At 60.5% G+C, this 24,414-nt stretch overlaps 2 protein-coding genes across 7 annotated transcripts; one reads left to right on the plus strand and one right to left on the minus strand.

Annotated features, from left to right (window-relative positions):
* Positions 1 to 626: 626 nt before the first annotated feature.
* RELA (RELA proto-oncogene, NF-kB subunit) lies at positions 627 to 11,735 on the minus strand. Of its 5 annotated transcripts, none has more exons than XM_090129794.1 (11): positions 11,700 to 11,735; positions 10,442 to 10,486; positions 9,243 to 9,391; positions 7,222 to 7,370; positions 6,125 to 6,216; positions 5,401 to 5,529; positions 4,265 to 4,369; positions 3,335 to 3,547; positions 2,388 to 2,468; positions 1,608 to 1,697; positions 627 to 1,281 (listed from the first exon to the last, which is right to left on the minus strand). In XM_090129794.1, the coding sequence occupies exons 1-11, from the start codon at positions 11,707 to 11,709 to the stop codon at positions 650 to 652; spliced, it is 1,695 nt and encodes a 564-aa protein (XP_089985920.1). In that variant the 5' UTR covers positions 11,710 to 11,735; the 3' UTR covers positions 627 to 649. The 5 variants fall into 5 exon arrangements, with proteins under 5 accessions (XP_089985920.1, XP_089985919.1, XP_089985922.1 ...); XM_090129793.1 differs by having other exon boundaries at positions 9,243 to 9,394; positions 11,700 to 11,731; XM_090129796.1 differs by lacking the exon at positions 10,442 to 10,486 and having other exon boundaries at positions 9,243 to 9,394; positions 11,700 to 11,733.
* Positions 11,736 to 11,891: 156 nt separating this feature from the next.
* KAT5 (lysine acetyltransferase 5) lies at positions 11,892 to 22,909 on the plus strand. 2 transcript variants are annotated; one of them, XM_090129797.1, is made up of 14 exons: positions 11,892 to 12,019; positions 12,150 to 12,216; positions 12,554 to 12,622; positions 13,483 to 13,619; positions 14,670 to 14,849; positions 16,294 to 16,374; positions 17,094 to 17,168; positions 18,463 to 18,711; positions 20,245 to 20,334; positions 20,462 to 20,602; positions 21,174 to 21,267; positions 21,815 to 21,974; positions 22,457 to 22,538; positions 22,639 to 22,909. In XM_090129797.1, exons 1-14 carry the CDS (start codon positions 12,008 to 12,010, stop codon positions 22,771 to 22,773), a joined length of 1,572 nt encoding a protein of 523 aa, XP_089985923.1. In that variant the 5' UTR covers positions 11,892 to 12,007; the 3' UTR covers positions 22,774 to 22,909. The 2 variants fall into 2 exon arrangements, with proteins under 2 accessions (XP_089985923.1, XP_089985924.1); XM_090129798.1 differs by lacking the exon at positions 14,670 to 14,849 and having other exon boundaries at positions 11,893 to 12,019.
* The last annotated feature ends 1,505 nt before the right edge of the window (positions 22,910 to 24,414 follow it).

Below are 24,414 nucleotides of genomic sequence, written 5' to 3' on the forward strand. Positions count from 1 at the left end.
TCCCCCCCTCCCCCCCCCCAGTTTCCACCTGAGCCCCCCCAGCTGCCCCCCCCCAAGAGACTTTTATCCCCCCCCGCCCCCCAGTATCTCCCAGTTGCCCTTTATACCCCCCCCAGTTGCCCCCAGCCTCCATTTAAGCCCCTGCAGTTGCCCCCCCAGGAGCCGTTTTCCCCCCGTTTCCACCTGAGCCCCCCCAGCTGCCCCCCCCCAAGAGACTTTTATCCCCCCCCGCCCCCCAGTATCTCCCAGTTGCCCTTTATACCCCCCCCAGTTGCCCCCAGCCTCCATTTAAGCCCCTGCAGTTGCCCCCCCAGGAGCCGTTTTCCCCCCGTTTCCACCTGAGCCCCCCCAGTCGCCCCCAGCTGCCCCCCCCCAGTTGTCCCCCCCTTCCCAAATTGACCTTCATGACTCCCAGTTGCCCCCCCCATTGCCCCCAGTTACCCCCAAGCATCCTTTAACCCCCCCCCAGTATCTCCCAGTTGCCCTTTACCCCCCCCAGTTGCCCCCAGCCTCCATCTAAGCCTCCCCAGGAGTCCTTTTCGCCCCCCCAGGAGCCCCTCCCCCCCCCAAGTTGACCTTCATGACTCCCCAGCCGCCCCCCCCCCACCCCCAGTTGCCCCCAGTACCCCCCCCCCCCCTCACCCCCAGCTCAGGATGAAGGGAACTGGCTGAGGAAGGCACTGAAGTCCAGGTCCCCCAAGGAGGGCAGCGAATCCTCCGTGGGTTGAGGGGGGGCTCCGGGGGGGGGCGGGGGTCCCCCTAAATCCTGGGGGGTTCCCAAAGGAGGCGCCGCCCCCCCTCCTGCCCCCCCCGGGGTCTGACACTGCACCAAACGGGTGATGGCTTCGGGGTAGGAAAGCAGCATAGGGGGGGGGGGCCCAAATGAAGAAGCGGATGGGGGGGGGTCTCCAAAATTCACCTGGAGTGGGGGGAGCTCCCCAAAACCGACCCCACCCGGGGGGGTTTCGGGGGGGCCCAGCAATCGTTGCAGCTCGGCGGCGTCGATGGTATCGAAGGGGGGGTCACCCAAAAGAGCTTCCAAATCTAAATGGGACCCCCCCGGATCTGGGACCCCCCCCAAAGCGCTTTTGCTGGAGGTGCTGCTGATGGTGGTGGCGGTGGTGGTGGTGGTGGTGGTGGTAGTGATGGAGGGGGGGGGTCCGGACCCCCCCACCCCATCGTCGAACTGAAGTTGGAGCAGAGCTTCAGCCAAAGGCTCTGGGGTTGGGGCGGAGGGGGGGGGCACCCCCAGGGGGAAAAGGGGGGCGGGGGGGGCTCCCGCTGTGGAATAAAGGGGGGGTGAGGAGGGGGGGGGGACGGACGTGAGGAGGGGATCCTCATATGTGCTTCCCACGTCCTTTCCAGCCCCCCCCCCCCAAAAAAATCCCCTTCCTTCCCCCCCCTCTCCTCCCCCCTCAAAATAGGGGTCCTCATTTCCAACATCCCCCCCCCCATTTGCTCCCCCCCCAATGTCCCCATTCACCTCCCATCACCCCCACTTTGCCCCCCCCCCCCTCAAAACCCTTCTTTCGCCCCCATTTGCCCCCTCCCATGCATTTATTTGCCCCCCATTTCCACCCCCCCCCCACCCTCCCCCAGAGACTCACCCATGCTGGGGGGCTGCTGGGGGGCTGGGGGGGGCCGGGAGGGCACTGCGATTCGCCGGGGGGGGCGCGGCTCAGGGTTTGGTTCCAGACCTGGGTTGGGGGGGGAAAGGGGGAGGGCAATGATGACATCAGAACCCCCCCCAAAACACTGCCCTGGGGCCTCAAATATTCCCCCCAGGACCCCAAATACCCCCCCCCAGAACCCCAAATACTCTCCAGGATCCCAAATACCCCCCCCTGAACCCTAAATACCCCCCCAGGAGCCCAAATATCCCCCCCCAGAACCCCAAATACCCCCCAGGACCCCAAATCCCCCCCAAGACCCCCAATTTTCCCCCCCAGAACCTCAAATACCTCCCCCCAGAACCCCAAATACCCCCCCCCCAAGACCCAAATAATACCACCCGCAGGACCCCAAAACCCCCTTACAGACCCCAATTCCACCTCCCCCTCCCCCAGGGACTTCATTAGTGCCCCCTCCCCATGACCCTCACCCCCCAAAACCCCCTCAGGAACCCCTAAATACCCCAACAGCCCTTCCCATTAGCTTCAATATCCCCTCCCCCCCAGTATACCCCCCTTCCCCCAAAATAAGACCCCATATATCCCCCCCTAAGGACCCCAGTGCCCCAAATACCCCCACCCCCCCAAAAAAAGACCACAATTTGCCCCTCAGGGACACCAACTACCCCCTCCCACCCCATTACCCCATGGGAACCCCACAATGGGACATGGGACCCCTTGTTCCCCCCTCCCCAAAATGTCCCCCCCCCCCCAAACCTGGCAGTGGTGCCCGCTGGACGAAGGCACGGAAGGTGTCCCGCGTGCGTTTCCGCTTCTCCTCAATGCACTGCAGGTCCCCTGCCACCAGACCCCCCCCCCCAGTAAGCACCAGTATGGACCAGTAACCCCCTCCCCCCACAACGATGCCTGCCGGGGACCCCCGTGGCTCCCCCCCCCCCTCACTCCACCCCCTTCAAAAGCCAAGGGACATTGTGAGTGCGTTGGGGACGCTTTGGGGACACCGTGGTTGGGGACACCATCATTGGGTTGGGGACATCGTGGTTGGGTTGGGGACATCGTGGTTGGGTTGAGGATCCCACAGTTGGGTTGGGGACACCATGGTTGGATTTAGGACACCATGGTTGGATTTAGGACACCATGGTTGGGTTTGGGACACCACACTTGGGTTGAGGATCCCATGGTTGGGTTGGGGATCCCACGTTTGGGTTGGGGACATTGTAGTTGGGTTGAGGATCCCACAGTTGGGTTGGGGACACCACGGTTGGGTTTGGGACACCACAGTTGGGTTGGGGACACCACGGTTGGGTCGAGGATCCCATGGTTGGGTTGGGGACACCACGGTTGGCTTTGGGACACCATAGTTGGGTTGAGGATCCCACAGTTAGGTTGGGGATCCCACGTTTGGGTTGGGGACATTGTGGTTGGGTTGAGGATCCCACAGTTGGGTTGGGGACACCATGGTTGGATTTAGGACACCATGGTTGGGTTTGGGACAACACACTTGGGTTGGGGACACCACAGTTGAGTTTGGGACACCACGGTTGGGTTTGGGACACCACGGTTGGGTCGAGGATCCCACAGTTGGTTTGGGGACGCCACGGTTGGGTTTGGGACACCACGGTTGGGTCGAGGATCCCACAGTTGGGTTGGGGGACGCCATGGTCAGGCCTGGGACCCTCTGTGACACATCGGGACCCCCTTACCCTGGTGGGGCAGGTATCGGAAGTCGAGGGGGGGGCTGCGCTGCCGGTCGGACGGGCGCTGCAGCTCCATGCGCACGGTGACCGGCTGGCGCAGGGCGCGCTCCCGGAACGGCGGCGTGCGGAAAACGATGGCAACCTGACGGTGAACGTCGGCGGCAGCAAAGCTGCCTTTGGCCTCCCAGCCCTCCGCCCAGAAACGAACCTCAATGTCCTCTGCAGGGGCGGCACGGCGGTCGCAGGGTTGGGGTGGGAGGGGGGCTGGGGGCACAACTGGGAACGCGGTTGGGGGTTGTGCTGGGGACGTGTTTGGGGGTGGGTTGGGGTCTCTATTGGGGACGGATTGGGGGCAAAACTGGGGACAGATCGGGGACGCAACTGGGGACACGATTGGGGATGGATTGGGGGCACAACTGGGGAACATTTGGGGGTGGGTTGGGGTCACAATTGGGGACAGATTGGGGGCACAATTGGGGACGCGTTTGGGGTCTCTATTGGGGATGGGTTGGGGGCACAACTGGGTAGCATTTGGGGATGGCTTGGGGTCTCTATTGGGGACGGATTGGGGGCAAAACTGGGGACAGATTGGGGATGGGTTGGGGGCACAACTGGTGATGGATTTGGGAGCGGGTTGGGGGTCGTGATTGGGGATCGATTGGGGGCACAACTGGGGAACATTTGGGGGTGGGTTGGGGTCACAATTGGGGATGGATTGAGGGCAAAACTGGGGACAGATTGGGGACACAACTGGGGACACAACTGGGGACACAATTGGGGATGGGTTGGGGTCTCAATTGGGGACAGATTGGGGACACATGAGAGAACAAATGGAGGACAAAACTGGGGATGGGTTGGGGACATTTGGGGACGGGTTGGGGACACGTTTGGGGATGCATTTGGGGACAAGATGGGGACACTTTTGGGGACACCGACCTTTCTGGACTTTGTCACACAGCAGGAAGATCTCATCCCCCCCCTGGCAGCTCCCGGAGTTGCGGTTCACCCGGCAGATGCGCAGCTCGGCTGTGCTGGGGGCACCTGGGGACACGGGGTCACATGGGGTCACATATGGGGACACGGGATCACACGGGGTCACATATGGGGACACAGGGTCATATGGGGTCACACGGGGTTGTGAGGGGTCACATAGGGTCACACAGGGGCATATATGGGAACATGGAGAAATATGAGGTCATGTGGGGTCATATATGGGGACACAGAGTCACATGGGGTCACGTGGGGTCACACGGGATCACATGGGGTCATACATGGGGACATGGGGTCACATGGGGTCATACATGGCGACCCAGGGTCACGTGGGGTCCCTCAGTTTCACATATGATAACGCGGGGTCACAAGGACATGTGACGTCACCCAGCCACACAAAGCGGCAGGTTTTGGCATGACGTTGGCGTGTTTTGGCGTGATTTTGGCATGTTTTGGTGTGATTTTGGCATGTTGTGACTCGACTTCAGCACGCTTAGTGCAACGTTGGCATCTTTAGCATGACATTGGCATGTTGTAACAAGTCACAACATGATTTAAGCATGTTGTAGCATCGCTTAGGCACGCTCCAGCATGACACTGGCATGTTTTAGCATGACTTTAGCACGACACTGGAATGTTATAATGCCACACCAGCATGTTGTACTGTGACTCAGCACGTTTAGCATGACTTTAGCATGTTTAGCATGACACTGGAATGTTATAATGCAACACTAGTGTGTTGTAGGATGACTTTAGCATATCTAGCGTGACTTTAGCATGTCGTAACATGATATTAACGTGCTCTAACACAACATGAAAATGCTTTATCGTGACCGTGACACACAACAGCATGATCTTAGTATGTTGTAGCGTGATTAAGGCATGTCCCAGCATGACACAGCCATCTTTCAGCACGACACTGGCATGTTCAGCACGCTACACCGCAACGATGGCGTGTTGCAGCGTGACTTCAGCGTGTTTAGCGTGGCTTTAGCCTGTTTTAGCATGACACCGGCATGTTTTAGCATGATCTTAGCGTGTTTTAGCGTGCTGCTGGCGTGTTGGGGCTGCTGGGGACTCACGGTTGTCGTAGATGGGCTGGGAGAGGACGGGGGGCAGTGGGCAGAGCCCCCCAGGGCTGTGCAGCCACACCTGGAAGCAGAGCCGCACCGCGCTCAGGTCGTATTCGGCACCGCGCTCCTCCATCGGCACTGCGCCCAGTAAGGACCAGTAAGGACCAGTCAGCTCCCAGTGAGCTCCCAGTGCTCCTCCCCCGTCCTTCCCAGTAACCTCCCAGTGTTCCCAGTAACCGCTTAGTGACCTCCCAGTGCTCCCCTCGTCCCTCCCAGTGCTGCCCTCGTCCCTCCCAGTATCCTCCCAGTGCTCCCAGTAACCTCCCAGTGCTCCCCTCATCCCTCCCAGTATCCTCCCAGTGCTCCCAGTATCCTCCCAGTGCTGCCCTTGTCCCTCCCAGTGACCTCCCAGTGCTCCCAGTGACCTCTCAGTAAACTCCCAGTGCTTCCAGTATCCTCCCAGTGCTCCCCCGTCCCTCCCAGTGACTTCCCAATGCTCCCAGTATCCTCCCAGTACTCCCAGTATCCTCCCAGTGCTGCCCCCATCCCTCCCAGTGACCTCCCAGTGCTCCCAGTATCCTCCCAGGGCTCCCAGTAACCCCTCCCAGTGCTCCCAGTACCCTCCCAGTGCTCCCAGTGCCCCCTAACCCCCCCAGCGCTCCCCCAACCCCCCCCCAAACCCTCCCAGTAACCCCTCCCAGTGCTCCCAGTCCATCCCAGTGCATCCCAGTACCATTGAAGGGGTTGTTATTGGTGCGGATCCTTTCGGCCACCGCCGCCTCCAGCTCCCGTTTCTTCACGCACTGAATGCCCAAATTCTGGAAGCTGGGGGGGTGGGGGGTCAGAAAAATGGGGGGGGGGGGGGTCAGTAGAGGAACCTCCCCTCCCCCCCCTCAAATTTCACAGCCCCCCCCCCCCAAAAAATAAAGACGCCCCCCCTCAGAATCTCCCCAAACATGGAGAGCCCCCCCCCCCAAAAACGATCCCAAAAGTTGGGACCCCCCCTCAAATTATTGGTTTTTTTTGGGGGGGGTCCCCAAATTTTTTTAGTGGGGGTTTTGGAGAAGGGGGTCTTTTTTTTGGGGGGGGAGGGGGGAGAGGGGGGACCCCCCCATATCTTTTTTTTTGTGGGGAGGATCCAATTAACGACTTAATTAATTACTTGGGGGGGCTGGAGGTCCAATTAATGACTTTTAACTAATTATTGGGTGAGGGTTGGGGGTCCAATTAAAGACTTAATTAAATACTGGGGGGGGATTCGGGGTCCAATTAACAACTTAACTCTTCAACATAGTAGGTAGAAAATCCAATTAACAATTAATTACTGGGGGGTAGGGGGTCCAATTAACAGCTTAATTAACTACTGGGGGGGTCACCTGTGCACGCAGTGCTTGGGGTTGAGCTCAGCCTCATAGCAGCTGTGCTGTCCGTGTTGGTGGGGTGGGGGTTCAATTAATGACCTAATTAATTATTGGGGGGGGGGGGTGGGGGTCCAATTAACGCCTTAATTAATTAATGAGGGGGTCACCTGTGCACGCAGCGCTCGGGGCTGAGCTCAGCCTCATAGTAGCCGTGCTGGCAATGGATGGCGGGGGGGGGTTGGGGTCTAATTAACGACTTAATTAATTACTGTGGGGGGTTGGGGGTCCAATTAACGGCTTAATTAATTACTGGGGACGTCAGCTGTGCACGCAGTGCTTGGGTAGCTCATAGTAGCCGTGCTGGTAATGTTGGGGGGGTGGGGTTGGGGGTCACATTAATGACTTAATTATTGGGGGGGGGGTTGTTGGGGGTCCAATTAAGGACTTAATTAATTAATGAGGGGGTCACCTGTGCACGCAGCGCTCGGGGCTGAGCTCGGCCTCATAGTAGCCGTGCTGGCAATGGCGGCCCACCAACTCGTGGGGGTGGGGGCGGTGGGGGGGGTCCTTCGTCACCAGGGAGACGCGGACGCGGCCCGGACCCCGGTAATGGTTCACCTGTATGGGGGGAACTGGTGAGACTGGGACGGACTGGGAGGAACTGGGATGGAATGGGACGATGGGCTGGTTGGGCTGGGATGGACTGGGAGGGACTGGGAGGGACTGGGATGAACCAGGATGATGGACTGGGATGGACTGGGAGGGACTGGGAGGGACTGGGATGGTGGACTGGTTGGACTGGGATGGACTGGGATAGACTGGACTGGGATGGACTGGGATGATGGACTGGAATGGACTGGGATGGACTGGGAAGGACTGGGGTGATGGACTGGTTAGATTGGGATGGACTGGGATGGACTGGGATGGAATGGGATGGAATGGGACGATGGACTGGTTGGACTGGGATGGACTGGGAGAAACTGGAATGGAATGGGATGAACCAGAATGATGGACTGGGATGGACTGGGATGGTAGACTGGTTGAACTGGGATGGACTGGGACGGACTGGGATGGTGGACTGGTTGGACTGGGATGGACTGGGAAGGACTGGGATGGACTGGGGTGGACTGGGATTGACTAGGATGGTGGACTGGGAAGGACTGGGAAGGACTAGGATGGATTGGGATAATGGACTGGGATGGACTGGGATGGTGGATTGGGGTGGACTGGGATGATGGACTGGTTGGACTGGGAGGACTGGGATGGACTGGGTTGAACTACAATGGACTGGGATGGACTGGGATGGAATGGGATGATGAACTGGTTGGACTGGGATGGACTGGGATGATGGAAGAACTGGGATGGACTGGGAAGGACTGGGATGGTGGACTGGGATGGACTGGGACGGACTGGGATGGACTGGTTGGACTGGGATGGTGGACTGGTTGGACTGGGAGGACTGGGATGGACTGGGATGATGGACTGGCTGTTCCCTCTGGATTTAGGGCCGTTATTTAGGGCCGGTCCCAAATCCCATCCCCCCATACGGCCCCACAGCCCCCATGGCAGCCCATACTGGTTTATACTGGTGCATACTGGGACCGAAGCAGACTGCGCAGTGCTGTCCTCTCTGGGTTTGGGGCCACGTGGAAGGGATTTGGGGTGGGATTTGGGGGCAGCTGCCGATGCACACAGCCCTACGCAGCCCCATAATGGTCTGTACTGGTGTATACTGGTCCATACTGGGCCATGTTGATTTATACTGGTCTATACTGGCCTAACTATTTCATACTAGAGCTGATTTACGCGCTAAGCTGCCCCATTTCCTGCATTTAGGACCACCAAGAGGGGCTCTGGGGAGGGATTTGGGGGTGGACTTCTGACACCTACAACCCTAAACAATCCCATACTGGTCCATACTGCTCCATGTTGGTCCATACTGATCTATACTGGTCAAACTGGTCCATAGTGGGACTCAAGCAGGTAACACAGTGCTATCCTCTCTGCATTTAGGACCACCAAGAGGGGCTCTGGGGAGGGATTTGGGGTTGGACTCCCAATGCTTACAACCCTAAACAACCCCATACTGGTTCACACTGATCCATACTGGTCTATACTGATCTATACTGGTCAAACTGGTCCATACTGGGACTCAAGCAGATAACACGATGCCATTCTCTTTGGCCTAAGGCCCACCAGGAGGGGCTCTGGGGAGGGATTTGGGGGTGGGCTTCCGACACAGACAACCCTAAACAACCCCATACTGGTCCATACTGATGCACATTGACCTATACTGGTCAAACTGGTCCATACTGGGACTCAAGCAGAGAACACAATGCTGTTCCCTGCGCATTTAGGACCACCAAGAGGGGGCTCTGGGGTGTTATTTCGTGCCGATCCCAAATCCCATCCCCCCGTACGGCCCCACAACCCCCATCTCCCCCCCACGACGACCCGTACTGGTTCGTACTGGTTTGTACTGGGACTCACCCTGATGGTGGGGTGGGTGCGGGCGCTGTCAGTGCTGTGCTCCCCAGGGATGCTCCCGGCCGACCGCCCCTCGCATTTGTACCTGAAGCGCATCCCACGCTGCTTCGGCTGCTCCAGGATCTCCACGAAAGGGGCGGCCCCCCCCGGCTCTGCTGGGGGGGTCGGGGGGAGGGGGAGTTGTTTTTTGGGGGGGGGGGGGATTATTGCTTCCCCCCCACCCCGCCCCCCCCTTCAGCTCACCCCCAGGAATCGCTCGAACCTCCCCCCAAATCTCTCCCACCTCCGCCCATCAAAAATATATATAGGATCCCCCCCCCAGTCTGAGGAAGACCCCCCCCTCCCCCAGTCTGTAGCCCCCCCCCCAACCTGAGGAAGACCCCCCCACCAGTCTGTAGACCCCCCTCCCCAATCTGAGGAAGACCCCTCCCCCCCAGTCTGTGGACCTTCCCCAATATGTGCCCCCCACCCCCAACCTGTGGACCCTCCCCAGTCTGAGGAAGACCCCCCCCCCCCCAGTCTGTAGACCCCAACAAACTGAGGAAGACCCCCCCACAACCTGTGGACCTCCCCCAGTCTGAGGAAGACCCCCCCCAGTCTGTAGACCCCAACAAACTGAGGAAGACCCCCCCAATCTGTGGACCTCCCCCAATCTGTGCCCCTTCCCCCAACCTGAGGGAGACCCCTCCCCAACTGTGGACCCCCCCCAATCTGAGGATGACCCCCCCCCAGTCAGAAGACCCCCCCCCCAGGTCGGACCCCCCCCCAAACTGTGGCCACCCCTCACCTGTTGACCCCCACCCCAATTCCTCCTATTCTCCCACCCCAGATACCCAATTTCCCCCAGATCCCCCCCCTCCAAAGAGACCCCAATTTACCACAAGACCCCCCCCAAATTAAAAGAAACTCCCCCCAAATCCCTCAGGAACCCCCCCCCAAACCCCTCTTAGGACCCCCCCATCCCTTTAGGACCCCCCCCATCCCTTTAGGACCCCCCCCAGCTCCTTAGGACCCCCACCAAAACCCATAGGACTCCCCCAGTCCCTTCAGATCCCCCCCCAAACCCCTCAGGACTCCTCTCCCCAATCCTTTAGGATCCTCCCAATACCCCCAGGACCCCCCCCCAAACCCCCTTAAGACCCCCCCATCCCTTTAGGACCCCCCCCCCCTAATCCTTTTAGGACCCCCCCCCCCCAGCTCACCCTGCTCGCCCCATTCCGGCTGCAGGAACAGGGGCAGCAGATCCGCTGTAGGTGTGGGGTGGGGTTGGTTTTTTTTTTGGGGGGGGGGGGATGAGAAAACAAAATAAGAGGAGGGGATCAGCTCTAGAACCCACTGACAACCCCAAACCCACTTCATTAGCTCTAGAACCCAAAATAAACCCAAATTAAGCCCAGAACCCACCCAGAACCCCAAACCCACTGACAATTCTAGAACTCACTGATGACCCCAAACCCACTGTTAGCTCTAGAACCCCAAATTAACTCCAGAACCCCAAATCAGCCCAATGAAGGCCACAACTCACCTAGAACCCCAAACCCACCAACAACTCTAGAACCCACTGATGAGCCCAAACCCACTTCGTTAGGCTCTAGAACCCCAAATTAACCCCAGAACCCCCAAAGAACCCCAATGAAGCCCAGAACCCACCTAGAACCCCAAACCCACTGTTAGCTCTAGAACCCACTGACGACCCCAAACTCACATCGTTAGCTCTAGAACCCCAAGTAAACCCCAGAACCCACCTAGAACCCCAAACCCCCCTGACAGCTCTAGAACCCAACGATGACCCCAGGCCCACTTCGTTAGCTCTAGAACTCCAAATTAACTCCAGAACCCACCGACGACCCCAACCCCCCCCCAACAGCTCTAGAACCCACTGACGACCCCAAACTCACATCATTAGCTCTACAACCCCAAGTAAACCCCAGAACCCACCTAGAACCCCAAAACCCCTGACAGCTCTAGAACCCAACAATGACCCCAAAACCAAATCATTAGCTCTAGAACCCCAAATTAACTCCAGAACCCACCGACAACCCCAAACCCACCAACAGCTCTAGAACCCACTGACGACCCCAAACTCACATCGTCAGCTCTAGAACCCCAAATAAACCCCAGAACCCACCTAGAACCCCAAACCCCCCGACAGCTCTAGAACCCAATGATGACCCCAAACCCACTCCGTTAGCTCTAGAACCCCAAATTAACCCCAGAACCCCCAAATAACCCCAAAATAACCCCAGAACCCACCTAGAACCCCACCCCCCAGCAGCTCTAGAACCCACCGACGACCCCAGGCCCACATCGTTAGCTCTAGAACCCCAAATTAACCCCAGAACTCCCAATTAACCCCCAATTAAGCCCCAACGTAGCCCCGAACCCCCCACCGATCCCCTCCCCCCCCATGACGTCACCCAGGCCCCGTCCCCGTGACGTCACTCCCCGCTCCGGCCTCACCGGGCTCCATGATGGCGGCGGTGGGCGATGGGGGGGTGGGGGGGGGGGAGGGGGCCGCCCTTCGCGCTCCTCCGCCGCCGGTGCAGCGCCGTCGCTCCCGGAAGTGCCGCCGTCACGTGAGCGAGGCTGCCGGGAAGGCCACGCCCCCTTTCGTTTCGTCGCACCGCCCCCCTCCGCTCCGTGCGCATGCGCCGCCGGAAGCGGGAGTGGAAGGGGGAGCGGAGCGGAAGTGGGTGTGGCGAGAGGCGGAAGTGGGTGGGGAGATGAGCGGAAGTGGCTGACGGCACCCGGAAGCGGCCGGCGAGGAGATGGCGGAGGCGGTGAGTGAAGGCCGCGGGGATCCGAAGGACGTTCGGGGGGGGATCGGGGGTCGTTTTGGGTTGCGGGGGGGAGTGGGGGTGGAACCGTAGGGGTTTTTTGGGAGCCGCCCCGGTGATGTTTTGCCGTCAGGCCGAGGTGTCGGAGGGCTGCCGCCTGCCCGTGCTGCGCCGTAACCAGGACAACGAGGATGAGTGGCGTGAGTGGGGCGGGGCTTAGGAGGGGGCGGGGCTTTCGAGGGGCGGGGCTTGGGAGAGGTGGGGCTTAGGAGGGGGGCGGGGCCTGAGGAGTGGGAATGGGGGGGCGGGGCTGAAAGGGAGGTGATGGGAATTGGGGGGAGGGGGGGGGGGAGGGGGATTGGGGGGGGGATTTTGGGGAGGGGGGGGATGAGGGGGAGACCCGGGGGGTCGGGGGAAACAGAGTGCCCAGTGATACCGTGGGGGGGATCGTCATGAAGGGGGGTGACGTCATCGGGGGGGGCACCACCCCCATCATTCTCCCCCCCCCCAACACACACCCCGTGCCCCTCCCCCAAGCGCTGGCCGAGATCCTGAGCGTGAAGGACATCAGCGGCCGGCGGCTCTTCTACGTGCATTACATCGACTGTGAGTCAGTGGGGGGGGGTTTGGGGGGGGTGGGAAGGGAGGGGGCGGGTGGGGGGGGAGAGAATGCGGGGTGGGGGGGGAAAGGAGGAGGGGTGGGGGCAGAATAGGGGAGAAGGGGGGGGAGTGAGCAGAGGGGGGAAGAAGGGGGATGGGGGATGGGAGGGGGGCTTGGGGGCAGCGTGGGGGGGTGTGGGGAGGAGTGAGGGAGGGGAGGGGGGTGGGCAGCGTGGGGGTGGGGGTTGGGGGATAGAATGGGGGGAGTTGGGAGCAGCATGGATGGGAGGGGCGTGGGGGCAACATGGGGGTTGGGGGGGGAGAGAATGGGGGGGTGGGGGAGGCATAGGGTGGGAAGGGAAGGGGAGGGGGTGAGCGGAGGGGGGGGAAGGGGGGTGGGGGATGGGAAGGGGGGTTGGGGGCAGCGTGGAGGGGGGGTGGGGGGGAGAGTTGGGGGCTTGGGGGCAGCATGGATGGGAGTGGGGGAGGAGGGGAGGAGGGGGGGAGGGGAGGGGGGTGGGCAGCATGGAGGGGGGTGGGGGGCAGCATGGATGGGAGGGGGGAGGAGAGGAGAAGGAGGGTGGGGGAGAGAATGGGGGGGTGGGGGGCAGCATGGATGGGAGGGGGGTGGGGGCAGCGTGGAGGTTGGTGGGGGGTTGTGGGCAGCGTGGAGGGGTGAGGGGTGGAGAAGGGGGTGGGGGGCAGCATGGATGGGTGGGGGGGAGAGGAGGAAGGGGTTTGGGGGTAATTTGGGGGTTGAAGGGGGGCTTGGGGGCAGCGTGGAGGGGTGGGGGGTTGGGGTAGGACATCCATATTGATGTCACCTCTCCCCCCCTGTGTCACCCCACCCCCCCCAACCCCCCCAGTTAACAAACGTCTGGACGAATGGGTGACCCCCGAACGCCTGGACCTGCAGCGGGTGCAGGGACCCCGCAAAGAAGCCAAGACCCCCACCAAGAACGGCCTGCCTGGATCCCGGCCCGACTCACCAGAACGTGACCCGGTGAGGGGACAAGGGGGGACAGCAGAGTGTCAGTGGGGGGGGGGACAGGTGGGGGTCTTGTGGGGGAAGCGGCCAGGGGAGGGGGTGGGTTTTGGGGGGGGGGAAGGGAGGGGTGAAAGGGGGAGCGGATGCATTGGGGGTGGCTTTAGAGGATGAGGCATGGTTATAGGAGTAGGGGACAGCTTGGGGACGAGTTTAGGGGACGAGTTTAGGGGATGAAGGGTGGTTGTAGCGATAGGGGATGTTCTGGGGACAGGTTGAGGTGACATTCAAGGGACAAAAGGTGGCTACAGGGACAGGAGATGTGTTTAGAAGGCATCATGGGGACTAGAAGCACCCACAGCAGGGACAGCAGGGACAGGGGACCCTGTGGGGACAACTTCAGGGGCGGCCACGGGGACAGGGAGCACCTGGGGACAAGAGACAGCCCTGGAGAGGGGACAGAGGGGACGCTGGGGACAAAGGACAGCCCCAAAATGGGGACAGGGAGGACACTGGGAACAAAGCACAGCCCCAAAGTGGGGACAGAGGGGACAGGGGACGCCTTGGGGACAAACGGACAGTCCTGAAGGAGGACAGAGGGGATGCTCTGGGGACAAGGGACAGCCCCGCATTGGGGCAGAGGGGACAGGGGACACTCTGGTGACAAAGTGGGGACGGGGGACAGCCCCCCACCCCTCCCAGAAGTGACACCCGGAGCCACTGCGGGGACATCAGCTGAGTTGGGACGCGTCCCCACACCCCTTGGGGACACTGAGACCCACTGGGGACCCCCCCCGGGGGGCAGCGGGGACACCGGGAGCTCCTGGGGACACCCCCCAGAGCCACGGGGAACTGTCCCCAAACCCAGGGGACAAATCATCCCTCACGGAACCATCGGGGACAACCCCAAAATCCCCCTTTGCCATTTGGGGGTGGGGACTCACCGGGGGACACCGGGACCCTTTGGGGACAACGCCACCGGGGAAATACCCTCACCCATACCGTCCCCATTGTCCCCTCCCCCCCCCCCCCCCCCCCCCTAAATGCCTCCTCTTCCTCCCGGCGCAGAGGAAGAGTCTGGAGCTGGCGCTGGCCCCCGCCAGCGGGAAGAGCCTGCCAGGGCCACCGGGGCCACCGGGGCCACCGGGGCCAGCAGGGTTGGGGCCGGGGTCGCTGCCCCTCACCCTCCGCTTCCATCTGCCCCAGGAGAGCGCGGCCGAGCCCCCCCCGGCCCCGCAGCGTCCCACGGTAACCCCGGCCCCGGTGTCCCCAACAGGTCCCCGTTGTTGTCCCCACCATTGTCCCCAGTGGGTTTCCATCATTGTCCCCCAATGGATCCCCATCGTTGTCCCCAACGGGTCCCAGTGTTGTCCCCAGTGGGTCTCCGTTGTTGTCCCCAATCTCATCCCCAACAGCTCCCCATCACTGTCCCCAACCTTGTCCCCAATGGGTCCCCATCATTGTGCCCATCGTTGTCCCCAATGAGTCCCCATCGCTGTCCCCAACGGGTTCCCATCGCTGTCCCCAGGGGGTTTTCCATCATTGTCCCCCAATGGATCCCCATCGTTGTCCCCAACGGGTCCCCAGTGTTGTCCCCAGTGGGTCTCCGTTGTTGTCCCCAGCCTTGTCCCCAACAGGTCCCCAACCTCGTCCCCAGTGGGTCCCTGTCATCATTCCCCATTTGGTCCCCATCATTGTCCCCAGTGGGTCCCCATTGCTGTCTCCATTGGGTCCCCATTGTTGACCCCAACAAGTCCCCAACTTTGTCCCCAGTGGGTCTCCATCATTGTCCCCCACTGGGTCCCCATTGCTGTCCCCAGTGGGTCCCCATAATTGACGCCAACAGGTCCCCATTTCTGTCCCCAGTGGGTCCCCAACATTGTCCCCAGTGGGTCTCCATTGCTGTCCCCCATTTCTGTCTCAATTGGGTGTCCTTCATTGTCACCCATGGGTCCTCATTGTTGTCCCCAACAGGTCCCTAGCATTGTGCCTAATGGCTGCACATCACTGTCCCCAATGCGTCCCCAATGTTGTCCCCCTGGGTTCCCATTGCTGTCCTCATCACTGTTTCCATTTCTTTGTCACCCATGTGCCCTCTTCATTGTGCCCTATGTCCCCAATGTCCCTAATGTTGTCCCCAGTGGGGTCTCCATTGTTATCCCTCCCTGGGTCCCCATCCTTGTCCCTATTGCTGACCCCATTGGGTCTCTGTTGTTGTCCCTATGGGGTCCCCATCATTGTCCCCATTTGGTTCCTAATGCTGTCCCCTATGGGTCCCTGTCTCTGTCCCCAGCGTTGTCCCCAGTGGCTCCCCATCATTGTCCCCATGGATCCCCACTGTTGACCCCAACAGGTCCCCACCACTGTCCCCAGTGGTTCCCTGTCCCCACAGCTGAGTGTCGTGTCCCCCCCCCCCCCAACTTCTCCCCAGGGCTTGGCTGGAGCCATACTGGGAGCACTGGGATGACACCGGGGTGACACTGGGAGCTCCAGGGGGTGGCACTGGGAGCACTGGGAGGGACACTGAGGACAACAGGGACGACCCTGGGAGGGGACAATGGTTGGGGGGGGGGGGGGAGAGGGGAGGGGGAAAGGCAGCAGCCCCAAATCATCACTCGTTGGTCCCAGGGCTGGGCTGTACTGGGAGGAACTGGGAGGAACTGGGAGGAACTGGGTGCTGCTGTCCCCACAGAAGCGTAAAGTGGAGGTGATCTCACCTGCCACCCCCGTCCCCGCGGCCACCGAGACCTCGCAAGCCTCCGTCTTCCCCCAGGTGAGCCCCCCCCCGACCCCCCCAGTACCACCAGTAACCCCAGAGTCGCACCAGTAACCCCCCAGTACCACCAGTAGCCCCAATATTTCTATTCCTTGGTTCTCCCGGTGACCAAACTGGTCCGTTGGGGGGAGGTTTTTAGGGGTCCCTGGGTGTGTGGGAATATTGGGGTTGGGGTCTCAGTGCTGTGGGGGGGGGGTCCCAGGTTGTGGGAGGAGTCATGGGGGGGGTCTTTGATCTATGGAGGGGTCCCTGTTCACTTAGGGGGAGTCTCATGATTTTGAGGGGGGGTTTCTATTCCCAGGGGTGTCCCTGATCTATGGGGGGAGGTCCCATAACTTTGGGGGGGGGGGTCCTGGCCCCGTGGTGGGGGTCCCTGACCCATGGGAAGAACCCTTGGGGGGGGGGGTCACTGTCTCTTTGGGAGGGGTTCCTTGATCTATGAAGGGGGGGATTTCTGTTCCCTTGGGGTTCATCCTATGATCCATGGGGGGGGATTTCATGATTCTGGGGGGGGGGTTCCTGTCCTTTTGTGTTGGGGCGGGGGTCCTTGATTCATGTTGGAATGCTTTATGGGGGTCCCAAGGTCATGGGATGGGGGATGGCGGGGGGGGGAAAGGACTCAGATCGATGGTGGGAGGGTGGGGGGGGGTTCTGACCCTTTGGAGGGGAGGGGGGTCCCTGGGGGGGTGCTGACCCCCCCCCTTTTCTCATTGCAGAACGGCTCAGCACGGCGCGCTGTGGCCGCCCAGCCGGGGAGAAAGAGGAAATCAGCGTGCCTGGGGACTGATGAGGTTGGGGGGGGGGGAAACTGGGGGGGGAGGGGGGGCACCGGGTTGGAAATGGGGAAAATTTGGGGGCAGGAGGGGGTAGAGCGGGGGGGGGAAACGGTGTTGGAATGGGGAAATCGGAGGGGAGGGAATTGGGGGGGAGGGGGGAGAAAGGATGGGGAAACTGAGGGGGGGATTTGGGGGGAAGGGTTGAAGGGATGGGAAAATTGGGGGGGTCTGGACCCAACATTTCTCCACTTTCTGACCCCCCCAAACCTCCCTAAATGCCCCCAACCCCCCCCAAAGCCCATTTTATTGGGGGGGGGGAGACAGGAAGCCACCTCCCCATCCCCATCACCCCCAACACCCCAACATTTCCCCCCTTTGTGACCCCCCCAAACCCCCAAAACCCCCCAAAACTCCCCCCTCCCCACCTTATTAGGGGGTAGCAGGGGGGTAAATGATCTCCCCATCCCCATCACCCCCCAATCCCCCCACAGTTCCTCCACTCCAACCCCCCCAAAACCCATTTTATTGGGGGACGGAGACGTGAAGCCACCTCCCCATCCCCATCACCCCCCAACACCCCAACATTTCCCCCCTCAACCCCCCCAAAACCCACTTTATTTGGGGGTGGAGACAGGAAGCCACCTCCCCATCCCCATCACCCCCAACACCCCAACATTTCCCCCCCAGTCCCCCCCCAAAACCCACTTAATAGAGGGGGGAAGATGTGAAGCCACCTCCCCATCCCCATCACCCCCAACACCCCAACATTTCCCCCTTTTGTGACCCCCCCAAACCCCCAAAACCCCCCAAAACTCCCTCCTCCCCACCTTATTAGGGGGTAGCAGGGGGGTAAATGATCTCCCCATCCCCATCACCCCCCAATCCCCCCACATTTCCTCCACTCCAACCCCCCAAAACCCATTTTATTGGGGGACGGAGACGTGAAGCCACCTCCCCATCCCCACCACCCCCAACACCCCAACACTTCTCCCCCCAACCCCCCCCCAAAACCCACTTAATAGAGGGGGGAAGATGTGAAGCCACCTCCCCATCCCCATCACCCCCAACACCCCAACATTTCCCCCCTCAACCCCCCCAAAACCCACTTTATTTGGGGGTGGAGACAGTAAGCCACCTCCCCATCCCCATCACCCCCCAACACCTCAGCATTTCCCCACCCAAACCCCCCCAAGCCCTTCTAAACCCCCCCAAAAACCCATTTTATTGGGGGACGGAGACGTGAAGCCACCTCCCCATCCCCATCACCCCCCAAAACACCCCACCATTTCCCCACTTTCTCACCCCCCAGGACTCCCAGGACTCGTCGGACGGCGCCCCCTCCGCCCCCCGCATGACGGGCAGCCTGGTGTCGGACCGCAGCCACGACGACATCGTCACCAGGATGAAGAACATCGAGTGCATCGAGTTGGGCCGCCACCGCCTCAAGCCGTGGTATTTCTCCCCTTACCCCCAGGAGCTGACGGCTCTGCCCGTCCTCTACCTCTGCGAGTTCTGCCTCAAGTACGGCCACAGCCTGCGCTGCCTCCAGAGGCATTTGGTACGGGGGGCAAACTGCCAGAGCCTGGCATGAATGTGCCACGCTTGGCTGGGGTGGTTTGGGGGAACATGTGGGGGAAATCTGGGACACCTGGGGTGGTTTGGGGCATCCCAGGTGTAGATCTGGGACACCTGGGGTGGTTTGGGGCATCCCAAGGGCAGATCTGGGACACATGGGGTGGTTTGGGGCATCCTAAGAGCAGATCTGGGACACCTGGGGCGGTTTGGGGCAGCCCAAGGGCAGATCTGGGACACCTGGGGTGGTTTGGGGCATCCTAAGGGCAGATCTGGGACACCTGGGGCAGTTTATGGGCATCCCAAGGGCAAATATGGGACACCTGGGGTGGTTTGGGGCAGCCCAAGGGCAGATATGGGACACCTGGGGTGATTTGGGGTGCTGCTGGGACAAATCTGGGGCACCTGGGGCAGTTTGGGGCATCCTAAGGGCAGATCTGGGACACCTGGGGTGGTTTGGGGCATCCCAAGGGCAGATCTGGGACACCTGGGGCAGTTTGGGGTGCTGCTGGGGCAAATCTGGGGCACCTGGGGCAGTTTGGGGCATCCTAAGGGCAGATCTGGGACACCTGGGGTGGTTTGGGGCATCCTAAGAGCAGATATGGGACACCTGGGGCAGTTTGGGAACTCTTGGGGCAATTCTGAGACAGCTGGGGCAGTTTGGGGCACCCCCGTAATTACCCCATTAACGCCTAATTAATGGCCCGTAGATCCCCTTTTAATCCATATTATAATTCCTAATTGCCCTTGAAAACCCCCTCCCTTCCCCCCAATTCCCCCCATTCACCCCTTAATTACCCCCTCACCCCTAATTACCCCCATTAACCCCTTAATTACCCCATCGCTAACTACCCCCCATTACCCCCAATCCCTCCCCATTGTTCCTATTTATCCCCCATAACCCACCCATAACTTATTACTCCCTCATTTTCCCCCCCTAATTACCCGCTATTAACCCCTTAATTACCACCTCATCCTTTAATTACCCCCATTAATCCCTTAATTACCCCATTATCCCCCCATAACCCCAAATTCCCCCCGCATTGTACCCTCTTTACCCCCTATAGCCCCCCATAACTCATTACTCCCCCCTTTCCCCTCTAATTACCCCCATTGATCCCTTAATTATCCCCCTCAGCCCCTAATTACCCCCATTAACCCCTTAATTACCTCATTCCCCCCTAAACACCCCCCATAACCCCCAATCCCCCCCCATTGTACCCTTTTTACCCCCCATAACCCCTCCATAACTCATTACTCTCCCACCTTTCCCACCTAATTAGTCCCATTAACCCCTTAATTATCCCCTCATCCCTTAATTACAGCTGTTAACCCCTTAATTACCCCATTACCCCCTAACTACCCCCCATAACTTCCAATCCCCCCCCATTGTTTCCTATTTACTGCTCCGTAACTCATTACTCCTCCACTTTTCCCCCCTAATTACCCCCATTCACCCCTTAATTACCCCCCTCAGCCCCTAATTACCCCAATTAACCCCTAATTAATCCCCCCCCAGACCAAATGTGACCTCCGCCACCCCCCCGGCAACGAAATCTATCGCAAAGGCACCATTTCCTTTTTCGAGATCGACGGGCGCAAAAACAAGGTACCAAAAAAAAAACCCCAAAAAACCCCAATACTGGGATTTTTTATGGGGTGTGTGGGGGGGGGGGGGTGGAGACCTCCTTGACCCCCTCCCCCTTAAATATCACTCCCCCCCCCCCTTTGCTCAGAGTTACTCGCAGAACCTGTGCCTGTTGGCCAAGTGCTTCCTGGACCACAAAACCCTTTATTACGACACCGACCCTTTTCTCTTCTATGTCATGACTGAGTACGACTGCAAGGGCTTCCATATCGTCGGGTATTTCTCCAAGGTCTGGGGTTGTTGGGGTTGGGGTTGTTTTTTTTTGGGGGGGGGGGGGGGGGTTATTGGGATGGGGGAGGGATGTGGAAATGGGGTTTGGGGAAAGGAAATGGGGTTTGGAGGGGGATGAGGGTGTAGGAATGGGGAACGAGGGGGGCTGGGGGGTGTGGGGATGGGATCTAGGGGGGTCTATGGGGGGGTCTATGGGGGTGTGGGGGTGTGGGGATGGGGTCTGGGGGTTCTGGGGGTGTGGGGATGAGATCTGGGGGGACCTGGGGGGGTCTGGGGGTGTGGGAAAGTGGTCTGAACGGGTGGGGGGAATCTGGGGATGGGGTCTGGGGGGGGTCTGTAGGGGTCTGTGGGGGTGTGGGAATAGGGTCTGAGGGGTTTGGGGGGTATGGGGATGGGGTCTGGGGGGGGTCTGGGGTGTGGGAATGGGGTGAGGGGATCTGGGGGGGGGGTTGGAAATGGGGTCTGGGGGGGTCTTTGAGGGGATCTGGGGGGTCGGGTGTGGGAAGGGGGATTGGGGGAACCTTGGGGAGGGTCTGGGGGGGGGCTGACATTTATGGGGGGGTCTGCAGGAGAAGGAATCAACAGAGGATTACAACGTGGCGTGCATCCTGACGCTGCCCCCCTACCAGCGCCGCGGCTACGGCAAGCTGCTCATCGAGTTCAGTGAGCACCCCCAAAAATTGACCCCTCCCACCCCCCCAAAACACACCCCAAAATGGCAGACCCGCCCCCCCCAACCCCATGGAACCCCCCCAAATCCAACGTGGGACCCCACAACTACATCGAGGGATCCCAAAATCCACCGTGGGATCCCCAAAGTGCACCATAGGGCCCCCAAACCCACATGGGACCCACAAAACTACATGGAAGTGCCCCAAAAATCCACCATGGGACCCCAAAATAACATCAAGGGACCCCAAAATGCACCAAGGGACCCCTAAATCCACATGGGACCCCCCAAAAACACATGGAAGGGCCCCCAAGTCCACCATGGGACCCCAAAATTGCATCAAGGGACCCCCAAAGTCCATCATGTGACCCCAAAATGCACTGTAGGATCCCAAATCCACATGGAGATGCCCCCAAAATCCCCCCATAGGTCCTCCAAACCACACGAACGAACCCTCAAAACCCCGATGAGCCCCACAAACTCCCCCTAAGAAAGAACCAAGACCCCCTCCCCCCTAATTTTTTGTGCCCACCTCCCCAGGTTATGAACTTTCCAAAGTGGAGGGGAAGACGGGGACCCCCGAGAAGCCCCTGTCAGACCTGGGGCTGCTGTCGTACCGCAGCTATTGGTCCCAAACCATCCTGGAGATCCTGATGGGGCTGAAGGCTGAGGGGGGGGAGCGACCCCAAATCACCATCAAGTAAGCCATGACCCCCCCTCCTCCCCCCAACCCCCCACCACAGCCCCGGTTTTCTGGGGGAGGGTCTCAGACTTGGGGGGGCTGTGGGTGTTGATGGTGGGGGTTGGGGGGGGGTCTCAGCTGTGAGGTTTGGGAGGGGAATGGAGTGGGGGAAGGGAGTGGGGAGGGTCTTTTGGGGTTGGGTTTATGAGAGGGTCCTGAAATTGGGAGGTTCTCAGGTTTTGGGGGGGGGGGCAGGGGGGGGAAGGTCCTTGAGGACCCATTTTGTGTGTGGGGGGGTCCCAGCGTGTCCTTTCTTGTGTGCTTCAGAACATGATGGGGGGAATGGAGGGGAAGGGGAGGGGTCTTGTGCTTGCTGTTGTCCCAGGTTTCTGGATGGGGGGAGAAGGGGGGAGGGGGAGGGTGGGGGGTGTCCCATTTTTGATTGTATTCTCACCCCCCCACCCTCCACTCCCCCCCCCCCCCCCAATAAAAACTGACAGCGAGATCAGTGAGATCACCAGCATCAAAAAGGAGGACGTCATCTCCACGCTGCAGTACCTCAACCTCATCAACTACTACAAGGTCATTCATTAATTCCAGCGAGGGCGGGGGGCTGGCGGGGGGGCCTTAATTACAATGACCCCCCCTCTTATTTTCCCCCCCCCTATTTCCCACCCCGCAGGGCCAATACATCCTGACGCTGTCGGGGGACATCGTGGAGGGCCACGAACGCGCCATGCTGAAGCGGGTGCTGCGCATCGACGCCAAGTGCCTCCATTTCACCCCCAAGGACTGGAGCAAGAGGGGCAAGTGGTGAGGCCACGCCCCCTCCCCTCCACGCCCACCCAGGCCACGCCCCCACACCCACCCAGGCCACGCCCATTTCGTACAGGCCACGCCCCTTTTGCCCCCTCCCCCCCCCGACTGCTCATTAAACGCCATCGGTGGTCGTACAGGAAGCGTTTATTATGAATGGGGGGGCGTGGTCTCTGTTGGCTCCGCCCACAGGAAAGCACCAATCACCTCCGCAGGGTGGGCGGGGCTAAATGTTGGCTCCGCCCCCTCTGCTTGGTCCAATGGAGGCTCCACCAATCACCGCGTAGATAATGGGAGGTGGGTTGGCTGCCTTCCATATAAGGTAATTTTGGGGCGGGGCTTCTACTGGCACCGCTCCCTTTGGGGGTGTGGTCTTTCCGAGGCTCCGCCCACTTCTGGATGAGGTCGGCGGCTCACGACCATATAAGGCAAATTGTGGGCGGGGCTTCTGTGCGCAGCACTGGGAGGAGGGAGGTGAAAGTGGGAGGGGCTTAGGCAGGCTCCGCCTCCAGCTCTGCCCACGTCTGACAATCCGTCTCCATATATGGTAAAGGCCAAATGGGCGGGGTTTGCATTGGCTCCACCCACTTTTGTGGGCGTGGTTTCTCATGGCTCCGCCTCCTCCTCGCTGTCATCTGGGACCGGGCAATGGATCTGTGGGGGGGGGGGGGGGGGGGGGAAGGTTCCCAGTCTTAGAGACCCCAAAGCCCCCTCCCCAAATAAACCTTCATCTCCCCCCCCCCTTCCTTGCACCCCAGAGATCCTATATGGACCCCCACAATTTTGGGGTCCCATTTTTACACCTCCCATAACACTGCCCCCCCACCCCACCCCGAGCCCCCACCTGCCCCCCTCATTTTGGGGTCTCATTTGTCACCACCCCCCTCCCCTCCATTTTGGGGTCCCACGTAACCCCCCACATATCAATCCCCCCCCACATTTTGGGGTCTCATTTGTCACCACCCCTCTCCTGTCCTTTTTGGGGTCCCACGTAACCCCTCCATATCAACCCCCCCCTCCCCTTATTTAGGGGTCCCATGTGCCCCCCCCCAACGTACCGCCTGTGCCAGCGGCCCCCACTGCAGTGCGTGTGCCAACCCCCCCTGGGGGGGGGGGGACGCTGTCAGCCTCCCACTCTGTGATGGCCCCAAACGTCGCCGTCATCGTCACCTCCTGGGGGGGGGTCCACAAAAAACCGTGTGCGGCCACAACGGGGCAGAAGTGTGGGTCAATTTGGGGCGGGGGGTTTGGGGGGGGGGAAACACAGCCAGATGTGAGTGGTTATGGGGCAGGAATGGGGCGGCGTTACCTGAAGGTCCCCGTCTGTGCTTCTGGGGGGGCTGCAGTGCAGGATGCCCCCCCGGTACCCGTGGGGGAGGGGTCTCTCTCTGCCCCCCAGCCGCCGCCCACGGAACGAAGCCCACAGCTCTGCCAGGTGGGGGGGGGGGCAGAATCAGACCCCACAGCTGCCCCCCACAGAAACCCTTAACCCCCCCCCTCCATCCCAGAGCGACCCCCAAACGCCCCCCCCCCCAAAAAAAAAACCCCACAGGAACCCTCCATATCCCTCCCATACAGAGCCCCCCATCCCCCAACCGCCCCCCACCGCCCCTCCAAAGTCCCCACAGCGACCCCCCGGGCA

This window comes from Phasianus colchicus, chromosome 37 (assembly GCF_987193195.1).
Source record: "Phasianus colchicus chromosome 37, bPhaCol1.hap1.1, whole genome shotgun sequence".
NCBI lineage: Eukaryota > Metazoa > Chordata > Aves > Galliformes > Phasianidae > Phasianus > Phasianus colchicus.

Coding starts and splice junctions, on each gene's coding strand:
- RELA (XM_090129791.1), bottom strand. CDS start 10,598: ATGAAGTGGGTTTGGGGTTGTCAGTGGGTTCTAGAGCTGATCCCCTCC. Junction 4,370..5,400: donor CCAGCCCATCTACGACAACC/GTGAGTCCCCAG, acceptor CCGTGTCCCCAG/GTGCCCCCAGCACAGCCGAG. Junction 1,282..1,607: donor CCAGCAGCCCCCCAGCATGG/GTGAGTCTCTGG, acceptor TTTATTCCACAG/CGGGAGCCCCCCCCGCCCCC.
- KAT5 (XM_090129797.1), top strand. Junction 13,620..14,669: donor ACTCACCAGAACGTGACCCG/GTGAGGGGACAA, acceptor CTCCCGGCGCAG/AGGAAGAGTCTGGAGCTGGC. Junction 21,975..22,456: donor CGACCCCAAATCACCATCAA/GTAAGCCATGAC, acceptor AAAAACTGACAG/CGAGATCAGTGAGATCACCA.